Source organism: Schistocerca nitens, chromosome 7 (assembly GCF_023898315.1).
Source record: "Schistocerca nitens isolate TAMUIC-IGC-003100 chromosome 7, iqSchNite1.1, whole genome shotgun sequence".
NCBI classification, from domain to species: Eukaryota; Metazoa; Arthropoda; class Insecta; order Orthoptera; family Acrididae; genus Schistocerca; species Schistocerca nitens.
In genome coordinates, this window is record NC_064620.1 from 626,341,242 (window position 1) to 626,356,129 (window position 14,888).

General features: G+C 38.4%; 1 protein-coding gene across 1 annotated transcript in view; it reads right to left on the reverse strand.

The window, feature by feature from the left end:
- The window catches only part of LOC126195428 (Down syndrome cell adhesion molecule-like protein Dscam2), an 879,015-nt gene that overhangs the window by 159,278 nt on the left and 704,849 nt on the right, over positions 1-14,888 (reverse strand). The window contains exons 18-19 of the mRNA XM_049934039.1: positions 9,330-9,478; positions 9,088-9,219 (exon numbers count right to left, since the gene is read on the reverse strand). Coding sequence (XP_049789996.1) covers positions 9,088-9,219; positions 9,330-9,478 — 281 coding nt within the window. The remainder of the gene's footprint in view (positions 1-9,087; positions 9,220-9,329; positions 9,479-14,888) is intronic.

Sequence of the window (14,888 nt, forward strand, 5' to 3'; positions counted from 1 at the left end):
GGGGGGCACTTTACAGAGCAGAGCAACACAACTGTAAAGTTTCATTTATCTTAAGTTTCTTCTCCTTTGCTCCTTTGTTCTTGACAAAGGCCCAAATAAGTTCAAAGACACTGAATATGCAGAGCACCAAAGGCAACCACACAAGTTTAATTTCCGTGTCCAGTGAGTGTAATACACTATCCAAAAGGTATTCTTGTGACCTGCAGTGGGATTGTACAAGTTCCAGTATGGCATGACATTAAATGGAAGCTCTACATTATTGCTTTCCATCAATTCAATAATAGAATCATTGCTTCATTTCATAGATGAATTACGTGGTACTAGATTTATTAACATGTGATGTGGAGCATGATCTTCAACAATCATATGTCTGTTTTCTAATTTTTTCGAGAATGCTCCTAAATCACTCTTTGTAGTATCTGCCATAATCTCAGAATGATAATCTGCACCTCCTTTTTGCCCAAGAAAACTACAGGCAGCATTTTGCTTGAACCCATCTTTATTACCAGTATTGCAAATAATAATGTGCTTTTTCCTCCCAGCACTGGACAGTGTTTAAATGCATCCTTTCCAACCATTCCACTCTTAGACACTTCCTCTGTGATATTTGTATACATTTTTTATGCATAACATGTTTCTTGTTCTTGCCATCTGAACTTTTTGGAATCATTTGCACCACACCAACCCTCATCAGTGTAATGAATAGTCAATCCACTGTTTCAACAGTGTCTAGTTGCTACAAGAAATCATCTCTTTTTCCCTGCTGCTTGGTCATTTTCCATGAGTACAGGTTTTTTGCTGAACTTTTTGTATCTGAAGCCCAATTTCTAAAGAACATGTAAAAGGGTTGTTTCACTCATATCAGGAAAGTCTTCCACTTCAGCTTTCAACATTTCCAGCAAGTTGTGGATATAACTTGCCTTGAAAACTAATCAAATGCACACTTCTATCACCTGCCAGAACTCTTTTTTGGTTATACAAGACATGAAGAAGTTTCTCTATATTCTCTCAACATTTATTTCACTGATACCAAGACATTCAGAAGTCCTCTTCAGCTGCTGTGATATAGAACTGCTAGAGCTCTGTTCTGCCCCCACCCCCCCTCCTCCCACCCTCTCAAAGTGAGCATGCACACTGATCACCATGCATGTTTATGGACTTTTCTCAACCCCATAAATGATGAATGGTTTCAGTCACACAAGCACAAGGCAACTAATTATCTCACACGAGTACACAACAAAGAATGGCAGCGTGATTGTTTTCTATCTGATGGGTGGCCCCAATGTAAGTACTTGAACAATGAAATAGAAATATGGTTCAGAGTTACAGGAATGTAGCATCTGCAAGCAGGCAGTACCTAAAGACGCAAAAGCAAATAAATTAAAGGTGTGATATTAGCACTTCATTTAGATTTATGTGCTTAGAAAAATAATAGATGTGAAAGACAACACCAGATCTTGGATTACAATCTTTGTCTTGTCCATATGCATCACCATTAGGCGAATTGTGACAGTTTGCACCTGCCATTATCATGACAAAATTATCGAATTGTAAAACAATGAAAATCCACTTTCAAGTAAGGAATGGATATATCTTTAATCTGTGCATAGGAAATTTTTCTCCTAATTATTATCTGACTTCTCCGACTGCTCAAACCTGACACTCGTCAAAAAAGGCTTGAAAAAGCATGGTCTTTCTAAAATTTTGCTGTGTATGTCATCCCTTTTTCAACTAACATTCAATATTCCTATACCAAATAAAAATAGACATTTCCATGATTCTAGTTATGTACAACACATTGCTCTTTGTCATGTGATTTAATCAGAATATGAGCTTAAAGTAAGGGGTCAGTCATTATGAAATGGACAATAGATCCCGGAACACCAGTGATGAGAACATGGCCCAAACACATCCTTGTATCTGCTTCATACATTCCTGGACTTGATCTCTGTTAACACATCCCCCCTCTTTTCTTCATTATACTTATATGTAATTTATTATCATTCTTGTTTGTGTCCTAATTCTTAATTGTACTATTCATCTCTTTTTCCCTGTAATCTACCTATACTTCTCATTCTGTGTTTATCATCTGTGGACAGAGGCTGGCACCGTGCTTAACAATGTATCATCTCTGATCTACACTCTTTGCTGCCTCCTCCTTTATCTTTGTCTACCCTAATCCTCACTACAAGTGTATTTCTCTCATCCTAGGACCTGAGTGACCTTTGTTTACTTTTTTTAATCTTTGAAAATTTATTCATCTCTTAGTAATGAAAGAACTGTTAGTACCAAAAGCTAAATAAATTAATAGGTCACTTTTACTTGCTATCAGCAATACTCCACATTTCATGTTTTGAAGATAAACAGTGGTCAAAATAAATCTTTGCATTTATTTTTCATCCAAAATATTCAATTACAGTAGAACTTTGATTTTACATTCTCTGATTTTACGTTTTTCACTATTCTACACCATAAATCTGTAGCCCCTGTGAAAAACCCATAAGATCAGTGATAAAAATTCCCCAATTTTACATTTCTTCCTAGTAAGGCTTTCCTCGATTTTAACTGCTACTCAATCTCTCGCTTGACTTCGCCCCATATTCTTCCTACTGACATTTGATGTGACTGAACGAGTTGTAAGTGGCACAAAAGGCACCACAGGTGTTGGTGGAGTTAAGAGAATTTTTTAGGGCATTGTGAAGAGGCGAGATGTGAGAGAGAAAATGCTCACATAATCCACGATCGGTGTTGCCAACACAACTTGCCACATTTAGCGTCGTGGTGCAATCATGATACAACTACTGCTATTTTATAGTGGTAATGGAAAAATAAGACAGTCAACACAAAATGCTCCATACTGAGCCAATATGTGACGAGGAGGGCCAGCCGCCACTTTATCTTCCGTCACTTATAACCCAGTCTCATCTACTTGCACGTATTTCTGATGTACTGCATTCAGCAATAATATCAATCTTCAACCTTTTAAATTCAAACACTGAGTCCTGAAGAATATTCTCAGTCATAGCTGAGGAAACGTCGTCCATTTCTGGCTAGTGAACTTTTATTGACTGGTGACTTGTTAAGTCACCCAATTGCCAGTGCAGCCACCACACCACAATAATACATGTAAAATGAGATTATTACTGGTGGAGAGGGGGACTCGCCCTTCAGCACAGGAGTGTTGGTAGGGATGAAAGCATTTTGTGAAGTACTGAAAATATGCTTTTCATGCAGATGATATGTGCTTTGATAGAAATTTAACACGGAAATAGAACAAAGGTTTTGCGATAGCACATTTTAAAGGCTTTCACATTCAAACCTGACATGATGCAGTTGCAATAACTATGTATATTACTCGTGTATATACTTTGCACCACATACAACACACACTGTAGATGGTAAAGATTGGCAGCAGTAATAGAGGACATGAAGCAAAACTGTAGGACCTAAGCTGTCTTTCAAATTTACATTTTGCACAGTGTACGGAAATTCACTGATCTGACTTCCAATAAGCTTATAACATCAACTGGGGCAGTAAACTGATTTTTTCATGTCTCTGTTTCTCTCTTCAAGCCTAAAATAACATTTTAACATTGGTGAGCATCTTAAGTGCAGCTTGTAAGAAAAGTATTAAACAGTAACAGCAATGGTGACGATGTACGTCATTAAGCAGATGTCCGCATTTATCATTATAGTTTTTTGTTTTAATTCAACATGTTCATGAATTGTTGCTTGGATGATCTCTCAAAAATGTGCACTTTTGAATGTATAATTTGTGGCTGTAGCATGTCAGCAAACAGCTGAATTACCTTGTACCCAGACACCAATTTCATTTTTTTGATGAGTTTTCACTTGCTGTTAACATATCTGTGATTTTTTGAGAACTAATGAAATTAGTTACCACTAATTATTCTGTAATCCTTGTATTGTGCATTTAATTTCCTTCACTTAGATATATTGTTTACAAAATATTGGAGAGGATTGCTGTTTTTAATCATATATGCCAATTACATGTGTTTTTGCTCATATTTTTGAGGATTTAAACATTTTTCTGGAGTCTGCATTTTCCTAAATTTTGCATGTTTTACATCTGGAGCACACAAAAATGACAAATAGGGGTTTCATTGTACATAGTTTTTAGTTTTATCTAAAATATGTTATGTATGTAACCGATGAAAGAAAAAACATGCAATGAACCAAATGAAGCAGACAAAAGGCAATAAAGATATCTAAAAAATAAGACTGACAGAAAATGCAAAATAGCAAAGAAGCCATGGCTGGAGGAGAAATTTCAAATCTGTAAAATCATGTAACGGTATGGGAAACATAGAAGCTACATACAGTAATATCAGAGAGGGTTTTGAAGAAATGAGAAGTAGTTGTATGGACAGCGAGATTTCGGGTAGCAAATCTGTTCAAATGGTTCAAATGGCTCTGAGCACTATGGGACTTAACTGCTGTGGTCATCAGTCCCCTAGAACTTAGAACTACTTAAACCTAACTAACCTAAGGACATCACACACATCCATGCCCGAGGCAGGATTCGAACCTGCGACCGTAGCAGTCGCACGGTTCCGGACTGCGCGCCTAGAACCGCGAGACCACCGCGGCCGGCTAGCAAATCTGTAATGAGCAAAGAACAGAAGGGCAAAAAAGGGAAGGAATATATAGAAGAGCTATACAAAGGAAATAAACCTGTAGAAAAGTATGGAAAGGGAAGAAGTAGTTGATGATGTGGAGCTGGCTGATGCACAACTGCAAGAAAAATTTGACAAGAGCACTAAAATACCAAATAAGGAACCTGGGTAAAATGACATTTTCTATGAATTATTAAGATACATATGAGAACCAAGCATCATTTGGTAAACAAGATATATGAGACAAGCAAATGCCCTCAGACTTCAAAAAGAACGCAGTACCTTCAGTACCAAGAAACCAGGATGATGAAAGGTGTTAATATTACTAAACTACCACTTTAATAAGTCACAAGCACAACACAGTAACCTCGTCTACATACAGAACACTTGACAGACTGGCAGAAGCCATGGCCATACAAATTATCATAGAAAGTACACAGAAGAAAGACAAACCAACATTTATAACATTTGTAGACTTTAAAAAGCTTGTGACAGTGTTTAATTTAATACACTCTTGAACAATGTGAGGTTATGAGGGATAAAATACAGGAAGTGAAAGATTATCAGATGTTTGTACAGAAATTAGATAGCAGTTGTAAAAGTCAAAATACTTGAAATGGAGGAAACAGTTAAGAAGAGAATGTAACACGTTAATGGACTATACTCCATGTTATTCAATCTGTACATAGAGCAAGCAGTACAAGAAAGTGAGGAGAAATTTGGAAATATAATGTAATTGGATACATAAAAAATCTACTCACCAAGCAGTGGCAGAACACACATATAAAAGGTATTACAGTCTGGTAGCTTTCGGAGCCAGTGGCTTAGACTAGTGAGTTTTAGGAAAAGGGGTACAGTTCAGAAAAGTCATCCAGAACCTCAGGTCGTGGATGACTTACCAGACAGGATGGAAATGGAAGTCAGCCCTGACCCAGTGTCCTGGGTGACTTTTTCAAACTCCATCCCTTTTCCTAAATCTCACCAGTCCTTTTCCTTCACCTCTCATCCTTTCCCTTCAGAAACGACAGGCTATATATAGTTGGTGATAGCATGTTTGTTGCTGTTAGAAGAAGTTTATCTCATAGCAAAATTGAAGTAGATAGTTCCTGTGAGTTAGTACGGGTAGAAGTCATTCTTGCCAAACCGAATAAAATAACAATTGGATGCTTTTACCGACCTTCCAACTCAAATGATACAATTACTGAAAGGTTCAAAGAAAATTTGAGGCTAATTTCAAACATGTAGTCAACTCATACAATTATAGCTGGTGGTGACTTCAATTTACCCTCGATATGTTGGCAAAAATACATGTTTAAATCTGGAGATAGACATAAAACAACATCTGAAATTGTGCAAATGCATTCTCTCAATATTATTTTGAGCAATTAATTCATGAGCCCACTTTAATAGTAAATGGTTGTGAAAACACACTTTACCTCTTAGCAACAAATAGTCCTAGCTAGTAACAAGCATCAAAATGGGTACAGGGGTTAGTGAAAACAGGGCTGTCATAACAAGACTGAATACCATAGCTCCCAAACCCACCAAAAATAAACTAAATGATGATAGTTATGGGCACATGAAAAGTGCAAAAGCAAATGAATTGGTCATTTTGAAAAGGGGTCATCTCCAATTTTTTCGCAAAATTCTTCTTCAATGGATTCTGTTTCTCTGGTATCTGTTCAGTGATTCCTCGTGAAAATGAGTCAAATCACATCATTGTAGTGTGTTGCAGCTGAGAGGAAACATAACATTCATTCTGAAAAGGAGTTGTGTCTCAGAGATGGCCCATTTTCAAAATGTACTGCACACTCATGTTGGACTCTTGTCTGCCCCACTTTTCTCCCATTGTTCCCCCTCTTCTTCTACCTTTGTTGTGGTTGATGCAACAATCCCTGCCAGTCTGTCATTTGCAGTCTAGTGCCATTATTACAGCTTGACACTTACGCACTGTGTTAATGTTTGTTTTTGTTAAACAAACATGCCTTTGTGAGGAAGTGAAAGCTCATCAAGTATGTCCTCTTTCCTCAAAAAAAGGAGAGAGAAGAAGAATAAGAAGAAGAAGAAGAAGAAGAAGATCGGAAAGGGGCATATTAACTATGTTGGAAAACTTGCAGTAGTCTGGAAACCCCTGCAAGTAACTTTCTATTCATGCCCACCCAGCTAGCCGCACAAATTAACGCACTGCTTCTCAAGCGGGAAGGCATGCCGGTCCTCGGCACAAATCTGCCCAATGGATTAGTGTAAAGGTCCGGTGTGCTGGCCAGCCTGTGGATGGTTTTTAAGGTAGTTTTCCACCTGCCTCAGCAATTGCGGGGTGGTTCCCCTTATTACGCCTCAGTTACAATATGTCGGCGATGGCTGCGCAAACACTGTCTCCACACATGCGTACACCATAATGACTCTAACATGCAAACATTTGGGGTTAAACTTGTCTGGTATGAGACGTTCCTGGAGGGTGGAGGGGGGGGGGGGGGGCGGGCCACTGGAGGCCAAACTGCACAATAATCCTGGGTCCATTGTGGGGTGGTGGTGAGAGGTAGGTGGACTGCTGTGCCTTTTGTGGGGTTGTGAACCACTGAGGCCTCCGGCGGGATGAAGCTCTCTGACGTTTCCAGGTCTCCGCTTTAATACACAGTACACAAGTTTCTACTCTATAAATGAAACACCTGAAATGTCCACACACACTTGTACACATATATTCTAATGTTTGCACTTTGAAAATTTCAAAAATCATCATTCTCAAATTTGTGATTGTAATAAGCTTTTCTTGCTACCTGTTATTATTATTTATTTATTTATTTTTAGGTGTTTTTCCACTATATCACCTGAAAAAATTATGGACTGATCAAGACAGCGAATAAGTTTAATGCCAAGGATGAGCGAGATATTATTCTCCAAGGACTAATCAATGTTCCCCCGTCAAAAAACTGCAAGAAATGCTTGTTTGATGAAGATATTCAAATAAAAAGTAAGTCAAGATTCGCAAAATCCAATCAAATATCTTCCAAGTGCCATATTGTATTGTTCAATAATTGTCATCGAGTGCTTGAAGTGTGAAGAGGTAGATATCAAAATAAGAAGATAACCCTTCTTAAAGGATAATTCCAAACGTGCTGCAACCACTCAACTTATTGTCCACAAGAAAAGACCCCCAAAACTCAAAAAAATGAATATTGTCTGACCAACATGCAAAGAAAATGAAAAAAGTATCTGCAGTGTGCTTTGATTACACGCAAAATCTTCCCCTGTCTAGTTTGCCTATACAAGAGGTCTGTTATTAGTCAGCTATGGCTAAACGAATTTTGCATTCACAACTTCAAAACTGGAAAAGCAACATTTTACTCATGTATTGAAAAGGAAGGGAAAAAGGTCCCAATGAAGTTTGCTCTTTTTAAGTGACATTACAGAATACATCCCTAGTGAAGCAGAACAGCTTAATCTATTCTGTGATGGTTGCTGGGGCAAAAACCTTAACAATACCAAAGTAGAATTCTTATTCCCATTGTCATGAAGAGAAGGTTTTCAAAAATAATACCGTACTTTGCGACAGTGAAAAGGAAAATTCGACATCAGGACAGGATTTATTCTCCTCAACAGTACGAGATATAATTGAAAGGTCATCAAATCTGAGTAAATTGAATGTAAAGCATGCTACTCATCAAGATGTGGCAGCATTCATTACTTGGTGGCCCACATCCTTCGAAAAGAAAGTCCTTTCAACTGAAAGTTTTGGCCAAGCAATCCCTAACAAAGAAAAATCTAATTTTGCAGTGAATAAGTATTATGAATTTCAATTTACAAGTCAGGTACCAGGAACTGTGATTGTGAAACCTCCTGCAGATTGCATAATAGAGGATCAATTTCGCTTACTAAGGAAATAATGAACTGGCTCATTGCTATTCATCCGAGATCCATCCAATAATCCATCTTATGCTGGGAAAATAAGTTGTACCAATACATATGAGATACACACAAGGAATTTGATGATGAGATTTACCTTTGGCCTGCCAGCACGAATGATGAAGCTTCTGAAGAATTCTAAAACAAAGTTCATTTTATTGTGCGGACTTCCCAGAACCATCGTGCTGTTTTCACTGTTTTTTCAGTTTATTTGTGTGAGAGCTTAAGACTCATTTGGAGATTTTTGTAATATTGCAAATACAAATACTCTTTATATACAACCTAAAAAAAAGTGCATTTTGATAACAAGTCATCTCTCTCATGAAAAATTAATTTCCTTGTGCACAAGAACAGATTAAAACTGTCCAAAATAACATTTTTATTCCTAACAAGACAACTGTTAACAGAAGAAAGATTTATCACCATTCTGCAAAATGTAAGAATTATAATATGGTTTTTGTTTCTCCTGTAAAATTTGGAAAACTGGAGATGACCCCTTTTCAAAATGGCTAATCCAAATACACAGATAAGTAAATAAATGTAATACCTTTTGCATGTTTGAATTCAATAAGATAACGCTTGATTGGAGACTTTCCATCATATGGTGCAGCCCAAGACAACTGAACAGATCGGCCAGATTTATCCAGAACTTTCAAGCCGTCAGGTACTTCCGGAACCTCTGTCAAAAAATCAATGCTGTTGCATGTACTTGTACAGAATGCAGGTGTGTGTCCAACACAAACAGTATCTACTGCTTCCAGCTATCAGCATTACTACAGCAAACATTACCTTGAACAATCATATTAATGCTTGTATCATCACTCCCAAATGCATTTGTAGCAACACATGTGAACAGAGCAGAATCCTCTCTCTCAGTTCGTTTTATGCTCAGGTCAGACAAAACACCATTAGGAAGTATTTCCTCTCTGATCGTGTATCTGTGAAATGGTATTGCAGTAACAGCAATTGAGAAATAACCACAAAGTAAAAGTTCACATTAGTATAATATATTCTGAACACACTGCTAAACTGAATGTTCTAGAGAACAGAATAGTTACATACCTTCACTTACAAAGTATCTTATACAAATAAAAACAATGTTAAGAAAAATTCACTAAATGTCTTAAAATGTACTTTATTACCGAAAATTTGTTTATAAGTTGCTTTTTTAAGGAATTAAGCAGTATTTAATCCCTCCTACCAAGATATATCATTATCATATTATATGTTTATTATTAGTCTTCAATTTTTTGGGAAGATGAAAAGACCACTAAGAATTGCCACTACCAGTCACAAACTTTGTCAACTATTGTATTACTTCTTTATTTAGTGACATGTTTCGAGGGTTATACCTCACCTTCAGGCTAAATGACATTACAAAACAACTTTACAATAAGGTCATATTGATGTCACAAAGTGAGTGACTGTTACAAAACATTTTCCTGCAAACATCAGTCCAGCTTCCAAAGTGACATTGCCTCTTACTAATTTTTCTCTTTTTCCACAGGATGACCACAGCATTTACGAAAAGACTATGTACCATCAGTATGACCTTATTGTAAAGTTGCTTTTGTAATGCCATTTAGCCTGAAGATGAGGTATAGCCCTCAAAACATGTCGCTAAATAAATAAGTAATACACTAGTTGACAAAGTCTGTGATTGGTAGTGGTAATTTAAAAAAATGTATACCAGTGAGAATATCTGATGAATAGAATCAACAGCACTACAACCACTTTTCAGTGGGGTTCTTGTTTCAACTTTTGTTTGTGAGCATGAACTGCAGTAAGAAACACAGTGCACTGCAACTTATAAAGGAAAATACACTTGAGAAAACTATAAAATTTCAAAGAAATAGAACAGTTGATCATCACTTACGTTTAGGAGTAAAAATTCCAGTGCTGCTGATAGACACTTTTAAAAGTGGAAAACTTGTCCCATGTAGTAGCTCTACAGAGCTACAAGTTCCTTCCTCTGGGATACAATGACTAATGTTAGAGAGGAGGATCAGATCATTCACATCCTGGGATGTTCTAAGAACGAGGGGAAACTGGGTTGAAGGGGAAAGTGTCAGAGAGAGTAGGTCAAACACACCATATTCAGAAGCACTGGGCCATGAAGTTAACCATTAACAGAGATTTACTCTGAACATTTTATGTACAAATGATCAGCATCAAACTGGCTGTGTGCATGAATGGACAAACAAGAACTGGTCTTGAGGACATCCAGTACCCAGGTGCTGAACATCTCTACAGCATGACTCACGTGACCCTAGTGCCTGCTACACTATGTAGGTTAATTAGATTCTCCCACCAAATACTAGTTTATTTGACTGCCACAGGTCAGAACATCCTTCTCTACAATTATCCTCACATGCCACCAACCTCATGGCCTTGATCTCTATTATCACACAATACCCACATTCCACTCATTGTTATACATTTTACTTGTTTACTTATTCAGTTACTTTCTTTATTGCTTCACTGCTATCATCGTTAACGTTTCTCAAAACAAGAGTTCTGTCAATTGTGTGGTTACTGTTGTTCATAGTGTAGGTATATTTGTACTGTAGTAGTAGAAGTAGTAGTAGTAGTAGTAATAGTAGTAGTAGTGAGTAGTTGGCAGGTAGAGACAGAAGTAGGTGTTACTATTCACTGGGTCTGCTGTATGGAGTTGACACCCAATTGCAAAGTCTGTGGGACAAAAGAGTGATTCCACTATTTAGAGGTGACTCTGACTTTACGCATTTGTACTATTACATTGAGTGGTGCCCAACTGTAATGTCCATAGGCCAAGAGTGTGAACATTTTGACATGTTATTTTGTTCATGTTGGTTCCCCTTGGACAGCCATACCGTAGGTGCAACCACAACGGAGGGGTATCTGTTGAGAGGCCAGACAAACGTGTGGTTCCTGAAGAGGGGCATCAGCCTTTTCAGTAGTTGCAGGGGCAACAGTATGGATGATTGACTGATCTGGCCTTGGACACTAACCAAAACAGCCTTGCTGTGCTGGCACTGCAAACGGCTGAAAGCAAGGGGGAACTACAGCCGTAATTTTTCCCGAGGGCATGCAGCTTTACAGTATGGTTAAATGATGATGGCGTCCAACGTTGTTATCAGGAGAAAGAAAACTGGCGTTCTATGGATCGGAGCGTGGAATGTCAGATCCCTTAATCGGGCAGGTAGGTTAGAAAATTTAAAAAGGGAAATGGATACGTTAAAGTTAGATATAGTGGGAATTAGTGAAGTTCGGTGGCAGGAGGAACAAGACTTTTGGTCAGGTGAATACAGGGTTATAAATACAAAATCAAATAGGGGTAATGCAGGAGTAGGTTCAATAATGAATAAAAAATAGGAGTGCGGGTAAGCTACTACAAACAGCATAGTGAATGCATTATTGTGGACAAAATAGACACGAAACCCACACCTACTACAGTAGTACAAGTTTATATGCCAACTAGCTCTGTAGATGACGAAGATATTGAAGAAATGTATGATGAGATAAAAGAAATTATTCAGATAGTGAAGGGAGACGAAAATTTAATAGTCATGGGTGACTGGAATTCGGTAGTAGGAAAACGGAGAAAAGGAAATGTAGTAGGTGAATATGGATTGGGGCTAAGAAATGAAACAGGAAGCCGCCTGATAGAATTTTGCACAGAGCACAACTTAATCATAGCTAACACTTGGTTCAAGAATCATAAAAGAAGGTTGTATACATGGAAGAAGCCTGGAGATACTGACAGGTTTCAGATAGATTATATAATGGTAAGACATAGATTTAGGAACCAGGTTTTAAATTGTAAAACATTTCCAGGGGCAGATGTGGACTCTGACCACAATCTATTGGTTATGAACTGTAGATTAAAACTGAAGAAACTGCAAAAAGGTGAGAATTTAAGGAGATGGGACCTGGATAAACTGAAAGAACCAGAGGTTGTACAGAGTTCCAGGGAGAGCATAAGGGAACAATTGACAGGAATGGGGGAAAGAAATACAGTAGAAGAAGAATGGGTAGCTTTGAGGGATGAAATAGTGAAGGCAGCAGAGGATCAAATAGGTAAAAAGACGAGGGCTAGTAGAAACCCTTGGGTAACAGAAGAAATGTTGACTTTAATTGACGAAAGGAGAAAATATAAAAATGCAGTAAATGTAGCAGGTAAAAAGGAATACAAACGTCTCAAAAATGAGATCGACAGGAAGTGCAAAATGGCTATGCAGGGATGGCTAGAGGACAAATGTAAGGATATAGAAGCTTATCTCACTAGGGGTAAGATAGATACTGCCTACAGGAAAATTAAAGAGACCTTTGAAGAAAAGAGAACCACTTGTATGAATATCAAGAGCTCAGATGGAAACCCAGTTCTAAGCAAAGAAGGGAAAGCAGAAAGGTGGAAGGAGTATATAGAGGGCCTATACAAGGGCAATGTAGTTGAGGACAATATTATGGAAATGGAAGAGGATGTAGATGAAGATGAAATGGGAGATATGATACTGCATGAAGAGTTTGACAAAGCACTGAAAGACCTGAGTCGAAACAAGGCCCCAGGAGTAGACAACATTCCATTAGAATTACTGACAGCCTTGGGCGAACCAGTTCTGACAAAACTCTACCATCTGGTGAGCAAGATGTATGAGACAAGCGAAATACCCTCAGACTTCAAGAAGAATATAATAATTCCAATCCCAAAGAAAGCAGGTGCTGACAGATGTGAAAATTACTGAACAATCAGTTTAATAAGTCACAGCTGCAAAATACTAACGCGAATTCTTTACAGACGAATGGAAAAACTGGTAGAAGCGGACCTCGGGGAAGATCAGTTTGGATTCCGTAGAAATATTGGAACACGTGAGGCAATACAGACCCTATGACTTATCTTAGAAGCTAGATTAAGAAAAGGCAAACCTACGTTTCTAGCATTTGTAGACTTAGAGAAAGCTTTTGACAATGTTGACTGGAATACTCTCTTTCAAATTCTGAAGGTGGCAGGGGTAAAATACAGGGAGCAAAACGCTATTTACAATTTGTACAGAAACCAGGTGGCAGTTATAAGAGTCGAGGGACATGAAAGGGTAGCAGTGGTTTGGATGGTGGTGGTTAGTGTTTAACGTCCCGTCGACAACGAGGTCATTAGAGACGGAGCGCAAGCTCGGGTTGGGGAAGGATTGGGAAGGAAATCGGCCGTGCCCTTTCAAAGGAACCATCCCGGCATTTGCCTGAAACGATTTAGGGAAATCACGGAAAACCTAAATCAGGATGGCCGGAGATGGGATTGAACCGTCGTCCTCCCGAATGCGAGTCGCAGTGGTTTGGAAGGGAGTGAGACAGGGTTGTAGCCTCTCCCTGATGCTATTCAATCTGTATATTGAGCAAGCAGTAAAGGAAACAACAGAAAAGTTCGGAGTAGGTATTAAAATCCATGGAGAAGAAATACAAACTTTGAGGTTTGCGGATGACATTGTAATTCTGTCAGAGACAGCAAAGGACTGGGAAGTGCAGTTGAACGGAATGGACAGTGTCTTGAAAGGAGGGTATAAGATGAACATCAACAGAAGCAAAACGAGGATCACGGAATGTAGTCAAATTAATTCGGGTGATGCTGAGGGAATTAGATTAGGGAATGAGACACTTAAAGTAGTAAAGGAGTTTTGCTATTTGGGGAGCAAAATAACTGATGATGGTCGAAGCAGAGAGGATATAAAATGTAGACTGGCAATGGCAAGGAAAGCGTTTCTGAAGAAGAGAAATTTGTTAACATCGAGCATTGACTTAAGTGTCAGGAAGTAGTTTCTGAAAGTATTTGTATGGAGTGTAGCCATGTATGGAAGTGAAACATGGACGATAAATAGTTTAGACAAGAAGAGAATAGAAGCTTTCAAAATGTGGTGCTACAGAAGAATGCTGAAGATTAGATGGGTAGATCACATAACTAATGAGGAGGTTTGAATAGGATTGGGGAGAAGAGAAGTTTGTGGCACAACTTGACTAGAAGAAGGGATCGGTTGGTAGGACATGTTCTGAGACATCGAGGGATCACCAATTTAGTATTGGAGGGCAGTGTGGAGGGTAAAAATCGTAGAGGGAGACCAAGAGATGAATACACTAAACAGATTCAGAAGGATGTAGGTTGCAGTAGGTACTGGGAGATGAAGAAGCTTGCACAGGATGGAGTAGCATGGAGAGCTGCCGCAAACCAGTCTCAGGACTGAAGACCACAACAACAACAACAACACCAACAACAACTCTAGTGCCCAGCTTGCTCAAGAACTAGAGCTGAGCAATAACGTCTTGAGTTGTCAGGTCTGTAGAATATTCTGTTCTTGTGATTTGTTGTGTAAGGTATATATT